This window comes from Pongo abelii, chromosome X (genome assembly GCF_028885655.2).
Source record: "Pongo abelii isolate AG06213 chromosome X, NHGRI_mPonAbe1-v2.0_pri, whole genome shotgun sequence".
In the NCBI taxonomy this organism is placed as follows: domain Eukaryota; kingdom Metazoa; phylum Chordata; class Mammalia; order Primates; family Hominidae; genus Pongo; species Pongo abelii.
In genome coordinates, this window is record NC_072008.2 from 70318643 (window position 1) to 70331378 (window position 12736).

At 41.5% G+C, this 12736-nt stretch overlaps 1 protein-coding gene across 1 annotated transcript in view; it reads left to right on the top strand.

The window, feature by feature from the left end:
* Positions 1-12736, top strand: part of MSN (moesin) — a 76466-nt gene that overhangs the window by 40229 nt on the left and 23501 nt on the right. Inside the window, exon 2 of the mRNA XM_002831744.6 lies at positions 8842-8925. Within this exon, the coding sequence (XP_002831790.1) occupies positions 8842-8925 (84 nt within the window). The remainder of the gene's footprint in view (positions 1-8841; positions 8926-12736) is intronic.

The window sequence follows — 12736 nt, forward strand, 5'->3', positions numbered from 1 at the left end:
TAAGAGAGAACAAAGGGACCTTCTTTGTCAGGACTTCTATCCTATCTATCACTTTCAGGCCCCAGCTGTTACTACCCTTACTCCCTGCTACCTCTGACACGTACACAGAAAACAGGAGAACATAGACCAATGGCCTTGTCCTCATGACTTAATATTTTTTTAAATTTTAATTTTAAAATTTTTATTATTTTTTAACTTGATTTTTTTTCTTTAATAGAGATGGTCTTGCTATATTGCCCAGGATGATCTAGCTCCTGGCTTCAAGCTGTCCTCCCACCTTGGTCTCCCAAAGTGTTGGGATTTACAGGTGTGAGCTGCCGTACTCAGCCTAATTTTGATTTTTTTAACCTGACACATAATAATAAATGCATAGATAAATTGTACATATTTATGGGGTACATAGCAGTGTTTTGATATATACAATATATAGTGATCAGATCAGAGTAATTAGCATACTCATCATCTCAAACATCTATTATTTCTTTTTTTGAGACAGGGTCTCACTATATTGCCCAGGCTGGAGTGCAGTGGCGTGATCTTGGCTCACTGCAACCTCTGCCTCCCAGGTTTAAGCGATTCTCCTGCTTCAGCCTCCCGAGTAGCTGGGATTACAGGTGTGTGCCACCATGCCCAGCTAATTTTTGTATTTTTAGTAGAGGTGGGGTTTTGCCATGTTGGCCAAGCTGGTCTTGAACTCCTGACCTCAGGTGATCCACCTGCATTGGCCTCTCAAAGTGCGGGGATTACAGGTGTGAGCCACCATGCTTGGTGGGGTGTTTAACTTTCTGTACCTGGCTTATTTCACTTAACATAATGTCTTTCAGGCTCATCCATGTTGCTGCAAATGACGGGATTTTTGTTTATTTATTTATTTATTTTGAGATGGAGTCTTGCTCTGTTGCCCAGGCTGGAGTGCAGTCGCATGATCTTGGCTCACTGCAACCTCTGCCTCTCGGGTTCAAGAGATTCTCCTGCCTCAGCCTCCTGAGTAGCTGGGATTACAGGCACACGCCATCACACCTGGCTAATTTTTGTACTTTTAGTAGAGACGGGGTTTCACTGTGTTGGCCAGGGTGGTCTTGAACTTCTGAGTTCAGGTGATCCGCCCATCTCAGCCACCCAAAGTGTTGGGATTACAGGCATGAGCCACTGTGCCTGGCCAGGATTTCATTTTTTGTGGCTGAATAATATTCCATTATGTATATATGCCACATTTTCTTTATCCATTCATCTGGTTTTGGACACTTGGGTTGATTCCATAACTTGGCTATTGTGATGTAGTGATGCAGTAAACATGAGGATGCAGATATCTCTTCAATATACTGATTTTTTTTTCCTTTGGATAAATGGCTAGTAGTGGGATTGCTGGATCATATGGTAGTCCTATTTTTAGTTTTCTGGGAAACCTCCATACTGTTGTCCATAGTGGTTGTACTGGTTTACAGTGCTGCTAACAGGACTAACATTTGCTTCTGAGTTAAGTGGAGACAGGAATGGGAATTCTTTTGTGTTTGTTTTTCTTTCCAACTTTTTAAAAACCTAAAATTATTTATCTCCACATTGAAGTTCAGGAAACCTCAGGCTGCTATTCCTGGGGAAGAAGCCATAGTGGAATGGCAGAAACCCTGAGTAGAGATTCAGAAAAAACAGGTTCTGGTTGGGTTTCAGCTCACACCTTCAGATTTTAGTAGAGCCCTTGTACCAGGGTGATCCTCTACGAGGGAGGAAGCATGGCCAACTCTAGCCTCTCTGACATGCTTATTCATTACTCAGGATGGGCCCTTCTTTACCAATTGATTTATTTAATAAATATTTGTTTAACGAATATTTGATTACGTACTCTGGGCCAGCACTGGGCTCCACCCTTGATCAGTGCCCTGAAGACGCTGGATTGGCATGACCTACAATTGTCATGATCTGTACGAGACACTGGCTTGCTTCCTTTGAAAATTATTTCCAATATTGTGAATTAAAGGGAACTCCTAGGCTTTGGAATATGTCCCTGGAATCCCACCCCCGCTTAGTTTCCTTCCTGGGTGTTTTCTTCCAAAAAGCCCGGTTCTGATTGTGCCCCACCTTGCCCAGAACCTCTAGACTGGCTGGCCACTGCCAACAGGATTAAGGCCCAGCCTTCTAGCATAGCCTTCAATGCCCTCCACCTATCTTCCTAGACTCTGCCCTCTCTTCACTTTGCAGGCCTCATTCACCCTGGAGTAGGACTGACATCTAAAGGGACTGCATCCTTGCCTCCTTCTGGGCCATCATACATGTTGTTTTCTCTACCTGGGACATTTGAGTGCTCTTGTGCTTACCCTCACAGTCTTTCTTTTCCACAATCCAGCTTATTCTTTGGAAATCAGTGCAAACACTACTTTGAACTATGGTTCCTAATTTCCACGAAAGTTTTCCTCTGTTCTTCTATTATGGCACTTTTCAGGGTCTCCCTTGTACATTTTAGTTTTTGTGTTTTTCAGTAAGTGCCTTGAGATCAGGGACCGGTTCTACTGCTCTGTTCCAACCATAGTTCCTTAAACATTGGGTTCCATTAATATTGGGTGAATTGAAATGAATTTATAGGAAGCTCCTTAACCTGGAGTCCTCAGACCTCTATGGGGTCCATGGATAGAATTTGAAGTGGGAAGGATATATGAATTTGGATGGAGGAAAATTACTTGTTTGTTTTTTACCAACCTCTCCTTTGTAATTTAGCCATTTGTTCAATTATGAATGTAGGCAAATAAAAATAAAAATAAAAATAAAAATAAAATAAAGGCAGCAGTAATAGCAGTACCCATGACCTTGTTACCAACTCTTAGGCTGTGGAGTGTTTTCCTGGATTCTATCCTTTTTTTAAGGTTTCTTAATAATAGAAGTTTATACAGAAACTATCTAATGTACTTTTTTTTTAGATGAAGTCTTGCTCTGTCACCCAGGCTGGAGTGCAGTGACGTGATCTCGGCTCACTGCAGCCTCTGCCTCCTGGGTTCAAGCGATTCTCCTGCCTCAGCCTCCGGAGTAGCTGGGACTACAGGTGTGCACCACCATGCCCGGCTAATTTTTGTATTATTATTATTTTTTTGAGATGGAGTTTTGCTCTTTTTGCCCAGGCTGGAGTGCAATGACGCGATGTCAACTCACTGCAACCTCCGCCTCCCAGGTTTAAGGGATTCTCCTACCTCAGCCTCTCAAGTAGCTGGGATTATAGGCATGCTCCACCATGCCCAGCTAATTTTTTGTATTTTTAGTAGAGATGGGGTTTCACCATGTTGGTCAGCTGGTCTTGAACTCCAGACATCAGGGGATCCACCTGCCTCAGCCTCCCAAAGTGCTGGGATTACAGGTGTGAGCCACTGCGCCTGGCCTAATTTTTGTATTTTTAGTAGAGATGGGGTTTCACCATGTTGGCCAGGCTGGTCTCGAACTGCTGACCTCAAGTAATTCGCCCGCCTTGGCCTCCCAAAGTGCTGGGATTACAGGCGTAAGACACCATACCCAGCCCCTAACATACATATTTTTATATCACAATTAGTTATTGTATATTTCTCAAAATATTATTTATGCTCAATATACGTTTGAAATTACAGTGGCAATAACTAACTAATAAGACTTAGTGCTCGGTAATTACTTAATATGATCATAAGCACATATTATTAAATTTTGATTATATTTCAACTATTTCAATGTAATTTTGTCTTATTGTGTCTACTTTATTTCATGCATTTACAAATATTCTAAGAAGGGGTCCATAGGCTTCACTAGACAGGCAAGAATGATTCATGGCACAAAAAAGTCAAAATGTCAAATGTCCCCATCTTTGTATGTGTATATTATGCTGTGTCTATCTCCAATATCCCCTTGTTTGGTACCCATTCATTTAGCCAACATCTTGCGTGAGTACCCATTGAATCTTGAGTACTGGAAAGGTAATTCTAAGTAAGACGTAAACTTTGAGGTGAGAATAAAGTCTATTGTTCTAAAAAGCCCACTGCCCCCTTTCTATTCTCTCCTGTCCCTTCAGTCATTGGTGTTTTGAGGTCACCCCTGACCCAGCTCAAGGGTGATTTGAGGCTGGATATAGTATGGTGCCCCTCAAATTCCAGTCCAATGGCCCCATCCTACTTTATGAGGGCCCATTCTGTAGGGATCACTGACTTGGCAGGAAGCCTAGGGTAGTACCAAATCAAAGTGGCTAACCTTGCCTTACTCCCACTGGGGTACTTGCCTTACTTGTTCCTGCCTTCAAGACCTTTCCTGTCCCATTGTCAATCCTAAAATAGATTTCCTCCTTGGCTCCCTAGCGAGATTTATTTACAAAGTTGTTTTCTGGGCCTGATCCTCATCATAATTGTTTATCTGGCAAAATAGCTGCCTGGCCCCCTCTTCCCTGCTCCTGACCCGTGTATTCAGGAAAGTCCTAGAGGTTCAAAGACTGATAAGGTTTAATGTCTTACTCACTCCATGGAAATTTGCATCTTTGGCAATACTATATCTGGTGCTTTCCCTCAATACTATAAGTAGTATGTGACCACCTTAGAAAATGTAGATTAGATTTTTTTTTTTTTTTTTTTTTTTTAGTTTAAAGAAGGGAGAAAGCACCCATAAGATCACCACCCCAAAACCAAGCCTGACTAATACTTGGACAAGATTCCAATCATCCTTCTATGTATACATTTTACAAAGTTGAGCTCATGGACTCTATGAAATACTGTTTATACTTCCTCACTTAATATTACTAAAGTGTCTTCCCTGAGCATGAAATAGTCTTCATAAAGGTTTTGTATGACCATATAACAAGCTGGCTTGTTTTGTGGCTGTACTATATACATTATTTAAGCAAAATGTCTAACAACTAAAAATCAATCTTTTTTTCCTTTAATGGGAGAATTTTGTACTCTGTAAGAGGAATTTAGCATATTGGTTTACATTGTGAGGTTTGGATTTAGACCTGGATTCAAACCCTGTCTCCCCTGCTTAATAGCAATGTGACTTTAGACAAATACCTATTTCTTTATCTCCAATGTGGAGATAATACTCTACTTCACAGGGTGATTATTGATATTAAATGGGGTAGTACATATGAAGTGCCTGGTGCGTAGCAAGTCTTGATACAGGAAAGTTGCTGCCTGTTACTGTTACTACTGCTACCATTACTACTGAGTTTTCAGCCAAAGGAATAAATCTCTAATTATGAAATTTCAGCTATCATTGACCTAGGTTCCAGGATCTATTTGTAAAGGTGGTATTTTTTCTAGTGCCCATGAAGTCATGTGTGTGGCTGTCTCTTATTTTGGTCTGGGCCTGTTTCTGTACCTTTGTCCTCCCACTGAGTTTGCTTTGGTAGCACCTCTATGCTGCCCATACCCACCTCTACTGAGGCCCCCTTCCCCTCTTGAGCCTAAGGAAGCCAATGAGCCATAAATATAGGAAGCATTAACAATGCAAGGCAGTATATAGAACCACCGGCATCAGCACTGAAATGGTCTTTGGACCATTTATCTAGTTTAATTGGCTGCCCTCCATTCCATTCCTGCCTTTGCGCAGGTGAGGGAAACTAAGGCCCAGGAAAAGGACAGGAGTTATCCAAGGTTGTAGATTTGACCAGTTACATGCTAGGCTTGGAATCCAGTGTTCTTCTTTGTTTTTAATTTTTATTTTAAGTTCAGGGGTACATGTGCAGGTTTGTCATAAGGTAAACTCGTGTCATGGGGGTTCATTGTACAGATCATTTTATCACCTAGGTATTAAGGCTAATACTCATTAGTTATTAAAATATTTTTTCCGGATCATCTCCCTCCTCCCACCCTCCACCTTCTATGTGTCCGTGTGTTCTCATCATTTAATTCCCACTTATAAGTGAGAACATGTGGTATTCTACAACCTGTGCCTCCTGGGTTAAAGCGATTCTCGTGCCTCAACCACTAAAGTAGCTGGGATTACAGGTGTGTGCTACCTTGCCTGGCTAATTTTTGTATTTTTAGTAGAGATGGGGTTTCGCTATATTGTCCAGGCTGGTCTCGAACTCCTGGCCTCAAGGGATGCATCCATCTTGGCCTCCCAAAGTTCTGGGATTACAGGTGTGAGCTACCATGCCCAGCCTGGCATTTGATTTTCTGTTCCTGCATTAGTTTGCTATGGATAATGACCTCCACTCCATTCATGTTCCTGCAAAGGACATGATCTTGTTGTTTTTTATGGCTGCATAGTATCATACATTTTCTTTATCCAGTCTACCATTGATTGGCATTTAGGTTGATTCCATGTCATTGCTATTGTGAACAGTGCTTCAATGCACATGCGCGTTCATGTATCTTTATGATAGAATGATTTATATTCCTTTGGATATATACCCCATAATGAGATTGCTGGGTTGAATGGTAGTTTTGTTTTCAGGTCTTTGAGAAATTGCCACACTGTTTTCTACCATGGTTGAACTAATTTACACTCCCACCAACAGTGTATAAAGGTTCCCTTTTCTTTGCAATCTCACTAGCACCTGTTATTATTATTATTATTTTTTGATTTTTTAATAATAGCTATTCTGACTTGTGTGAGATGGTATCTCATTGTGGTTTTGATTTGCATTTCTCTAATGATGTTAATTTTTTATATATGCTGCTTGGCCACATGTATGTCTTCTTTTGAAAAGTGTCTCTTCATATCCTTTGCTCACATTTTAATGGAGTTGTTTTTTTTCTTGTAAATTTGTTAAAGTTCCTTATAGATGCTGGATATTAGACCTTTGTAAGTTGCATACTTTGCAAATATTTTCTCTGGTTCCATAGGTTGCCTGTTTACTCTGTCGATAGTTTCTTTTGCTGTGCAGAAGCTCTTTAGTTTAGTTAGATCTCATTTGTCAATTTTTGCTTTTGTTGCAATTGCTTTTGGCGTCTTCGTTATGAAATCTTTGTCCATTCCTATGTCCAGAATGGTATTACCTAGGTTTTCTTTGAGGGTTTTTATAATTTTGAGTTTTACATTACTTTTACATTTAAGTCTTTAATACATATAGAGTTGATTTTTATATATGAGATAAGGATGGGGTCCAGTTTCAATCTTCTGCATATGGCTAACCAGTTATCCCAGCACCGTTTATTGAATTGGGAGTCCTTTTTCCATTGCTTGTTTTTGTCGACTTTGTCAAAGATCAGATGGTTGTAGGTGTGTGGCCTTATTTCTGGGCTCTCTATTCTGCTCCATTGGTCTCTGTGTCTGTTTTTGTACCAGTACAATGCTGTTTTGGTTACTGTAGCCCTCTAGTATCATTTGAAGTTGGGTAGCATGATGCCTCTAGCTTTGTTCTTTTTGCTTAGGATTGCCATGGTTACTCAGGCTGTTTTTTTGTTTCCATATGAATTTAAAAATAGTTTTTCCTAGTTCTGTGAAGAATGTCATTGGTAGTTTGATAGGAATAGCATTGAATCTATTCTATAAATTGTTTTGGGCAGTATCACCATTTTAACGATATTGATTCTTCCTGTTCATGAGCATGGACTGTTTCTCCATTTGTTTGTGTCATCTCTGATTTCTTTGAGCAGTGGTTTGTAGTTCTTGTAGAGATCTTTCACTTCCCTAGTTAGCTGTATTCCTAGGTATTTATTCTTTTGTGGCAGTTCTGAAAGGGATTGCCTTCCTGATTTGGCTCTTGGCTTGACTGTTGTTGGTGTATACAGATGCTAGTGACTTTTGTATGTTGATTTTTGTACACTGAGACTTTGCTGAAGTTATTTATCAGATTAAGGAGCTTTTGGGCCGAGACTATTGGATTTTCTAGATATAGGATCATGTCATCTGCAAACAAGGATAATTTGACTTCCTCTCCTCTTGCTTGGTTGCCCTCTATTTCTTTCTCTGGTCTGATTGCTCTGGCCAGGACTTCTAATACTATGTTGAATATGAGTGGTGAGAGAGGGCATTCTTGTCTTGTGTCGGTTTTAAAAGGGAATGCTTCCAGCTTTGGCCCATTCAGTATGATGTTGGTTGTGGGTTTATCAGATGGCTCTTATTATTTTGAGTTATGCTCCTTCAATACCTAGTTTATTGAGAACTTTTAACATGAAGGGGTGTTGGATTTTATTGAAAGCTTTTTCTGCCCTTTAGATTATCATGTGGAACCCAGTGCTCTTTGTCCTGATATTAATTTGCGTCTGCAATTGTTTACCAGTGCTGTAGATAATCCAGGTAGATCAGAGGTGAGAAGAGAACCCTGTGAGCTGAAGCTGTCTAGTATAGATCGAAAGGCCTTCCTGGAAGAAGTACAGTTATCATTTGCCTGCTCTTAGTTGTAGGCTGATCTGCATTCTTTTTTTAAAATTTTTTTGAGACAAAGTCTCACTCTGTTGCCCAGGTTGGAGTGCAGTGGTGCGATCTCGGCTCACTGCAACCTCTACCTTCTGGGTTCCAGCGATTCTCATACCCCAGCCTCCCAAGTAGCTTGAACTACAGGTGTGCACCACCATGCCCGGCTAATTTTTGTATTTTTAGTAGAGATGGGGTTTTGCCATGTTACCCAGGCTGGTCTCAAACTCTTGGCCTCAAGCAATCCACCCACCTCGGCCTCCCAAAGTGCTGGGATTACAGGCATGAGGCATTGCGCCCGACCTTCATGCTTGTCTGTTCTTTGGTAAGTATTGCTCTGTGGCTGTGTTGTTTGTCTTCAATAAGCTGCTTGGGAGCAGGGGTTGTGTTTGGGTCAATATTCTCCCTTCATCCCCATCAATATCTAAGTTGCCCAGGCTCTTAGCATCCTAGCTCCTTCCTCTGTGGTTGAGCAGAGACACTTGTCTCAGGCTCTGTTGAACACAGAGCCAGATTACTAACCTGCTTCCTTTGATCTCATCCTAGATCAGTGTGCGTGTGACCACCATGGATGCAGAGCTGGAGTTTGCCATCCAGCCCAACACCACCGGGAAGCAGCTATTTGACCAGGTAAGGCGGAGACTCCTTAGCCTCCTCTCCTTCTCTGAATAGCTTCCACCACAATGCCAACAATCCATGCCTTTTGCCTCTTGTCAAAGAATCTCTCTTCCTGTTCACTCCAAGGTAGGTCAAAATGAAGGCTGATTCCAGCCTTAATATGAAAGGAGGCAAAGTTAAACTTTGGCAACCTGTACCCTATGGTCCCGATTAATTTTATCTTTGGTCCTGAATAAGGGAGAAAAGAAAATGGTGTATATTCTATGCTAGATGCTTTAAAAATCTTAGCATATGGAGCCTTCCTTTTAACTCTGAAACATGTAAGTGATGTCTTCTCCATTTTAATGATGAGGCTCAGAAGTTAAATAACCTAATTGCACCCAAATGATATTTGGCTGGGATTTGCACTCCACATTCTTGCCACTGCACCACACTGCCTGTGTCCCATGTTTTTGCTTCCTAGTAGAAGGAAACTAACTTACTCTCCCTGAGGTAGTAAGCTCTATGTACATTTCTCTCAAAAGAATGTTGGGACTTAGGATAACATGGGAGTTGATGGATGCAGTAGGAGGCTGCTTCATCTCCTGCAGGCATGCCATGAAGATAATTGCTTACTCGCCATAGTGAAGTGGTCATTCCCATCTCCAACCCAAGGGGTGTCCTTTCATTGTGAATCATTATTGTTGGAAAGGATGTACTGTATACTATAATAAACAAATGGGAGCTACAGACATTTTTAGCATTCAAGGGAATGTGCCGTCTGTGGCCAGACTTCTAGGAGCAAAAATGAGGCTCCCATTTCCAGAGGCTGGGCCCTCACCAGACAGGCCATTATCCCATTTCTCCACCAGCCTCCGATGAGGTGGAGGTCTGAGTTATTGTCCAGGATGTTAGGCTGCATATCACCCTGATGGATTCTCCAGGCCCTCTTGCTTCCCTTTCTTCCTTGCTCTCTGTGTCCTTCTACCGTATGAGAACTTCCCCAGGGTTGGAGAGAGGAAGAAAAAAAGAAGGAGGTTGTGTTCAAATAAGCTAATTCTATTCCTGTGAATACTCCTGACTGGTGAGAGAAAAGACAAGAGTAGAATGGAGACGGGTAGGAGAGGGCTAGAAATTTGAGGACAGCTTGGGTACACCTTCTGAGTTCTTATTACATAGAGTGGGAAAATTATTGTCTGTGGCTAATACAGATGAGAGTTAACATTTATCCAGGACTCAGTGTATGCTAAGTATTATGATAAGCATTTGACTATCATAAAGCTCTGTGAGTGCATGAATTAGTACTGGCACATTTTACAGATGAGGACACAAAATCCTCATTTTCCTAGTTAGACCCTGGGAAAATTATTGAACTCTCTGAGTTGGTATCTTCATCCCCTCCCCCCCAGAAAAATCTAATACTTACCTCACAGGATTTTTGTGAGTGTATTATGTTTGTATCTTACCTGTTACTCAAAAATCTGATTATAGTGGCATATAAGGATGTCCAATCCAAAAAGATAAATTAGAAATAGGTGAAAAAGATAAGAAAACACAAATAGGAAAGAAAGTATTAGCTGGAAGAAAGCATCCAGCATATAGTAGAGAAGTAATAAATGATAGCTCCCTTTCCAATACCATTGTGCTTCTTGTATTATTAACTGAGCTGGAGTTGACGTGATGTGGTGGCTCATGTCTGTAATCCTAACACTGAGATGGGAGGATTGCTTGAGCCCAGGGCCTCGAGACCAGCCTGGGTAACATAGCGAGACCCTGTCTCTACAAAAAATTTAAAAATTAGCCTGGCATGATGGTGCACACCTATAGTCCCAGCTACTCAGGAGATTGTGCCAGGAGGGTTGCTCAAGCCCAGGAGTTCAAGGTTACAGTGAGCTATGATCACGCCACTGTACTCCAGCCTAGGTGACAGAGCAAGACTCTGTCTCTACAAAAAAAAAAAAAAAAAAGTAAAGAAAAATAATCTAGAATTAGGAGAATTGGGAAATAGGCTTAATGATCCTCAGAATATCTAACTTTAGATTTAGGCGGAACTTACTTCTCTGGAGTTTGTTTTGTGTTTGTTTTACTTTGAATGGCAAAGTGTAATCATTGATACTTAATTTGTGAAAATACAAATTAGTCTGAGGAATATTTAAATACAAGTTTACTACAATTAAAATGATGTGCTTACATTCACATAGCTCACAAGTGATTACGGTGCTAGTCTGGAATGACTAAATGCATTCTAATTATAATTGTGCTTTGCATTCTCTCTTCACATGGAGGTTATATTGGAGAACTTTTAAAGGGACAGCCTAGTGAAGGCAAAAGGGCCTGGATAGAAAGTCATGAATCTTGGGCTGTAGGGCTGGCTCTGTCACTAACTCCCTGTGATACAAACATTTCCCTTCTTTGGGCCTCAGTTTCTCATCTGTACAATGCCTAACTTGTTTCTCAAATCAGGTTATCTCTCAAAAAATTTATCTCTGGCATTTATTTGTGCATTCCATCTCTCTTTCTCTCCCATTTCTGTTCCTAGTATTGGGATTTCAGACAATCCTTTTCTGTAAAAAGGAGGGAAATGCCTCACCTGAGTATGATCAGCTACTGGCATATGTGAGGAGGTAGGGCTAGCTGGCAGGGGGATCATCTCGTCCTTGACAGGCTTTTTACTGTCTCTAAGACAAAAGGGAGGAAGTGTCCATAGAACACATAGGCTTTTGGGCCCTTTGCTTTAGACAGCAGTATCATTCTGGGTAGCAGCTATTAGAGAGGGAGGGGGTTAGTCAGTGCAGATTTTACAGACCAGCTGGGAGCCAGAGGCTCCTTTGACATTTACCTATACTCCTTCCAAGAGCCCTGATTCTACTAATTCCCCCTCCCAAACCAGATGACGCCATCCTTTACCCTCAACACTGGGGGCTTTGTATATGTGCATTGCAGGGGGATGGCTGTGGAGGATGAGGAAGGCATGATTTGGAGCCTAGTGGGGGCAGAAAAATTCTTGAACAAAGAGGTTTATTAACTTCAAAAAACCTCAATGCCTGGTAGTTTTTTGTTAGTGTTTGGTTTGTGTGCTGTGGGCGTGGATTTGAGGGAAGCCCAGACAGTAGGGAACCCCAGATAGTAGGGAACCCTGGGCAGATTGGTATGCTAGTTCTGAATGCTACTGCTTCCAAAACAAAGCCTTTAACAGACTTGGAAACCAAGAAGTCCATGACTTCTCATCATTGTTATCTTGAGAAGTATCATTTATTGAGCACATACTATGGACTATTCCTGGCTAGGCGCTTTAATCCTCACAATGCTTCTGCTTCTGTGAGGTGAAAGAACATACTCTAGATCATGTAGTTAGTAAGTTGTGATATGGAATTTTGAATACAACTCTGATCACAAAACTATACTTTTCCTGCACTGCACTACTCTGTTTGGGGTGATTGGGAGTATTCAACTTAGAGAAGACTCAAGGAAGATATGTTTTCTGTCTTCAGACCTCTGAAGGACTATCATAAGAAGGAGGGGGGCAGTCACATTCTGTGAGTCAGAGGGACTGAGGTGGACCCCACAGGTGAAAAAATACAGGAAAAAAGATTTGAACTCAAGGAATTGAGCATTTGGCCCTCTTGAGGCCAAGGCAGGTCAGGTCAGGAATCCGTAGAGGTATGTGTTCATAGGCAGTTGGGGGATGTGAGCTCTTCTCTCTCTAACTTGATGAGGCATAAGGGAGGAAGTCTGTTCTGTCTGGCCCTTGGGACCCATCATTCAAGGAGGCCCTCCTGGTGGAGCCTGGGCCTGGGAGGAAGGAGCTAGACTCCTTGGCAGGAATTGGCAAAAGCTTTATGGC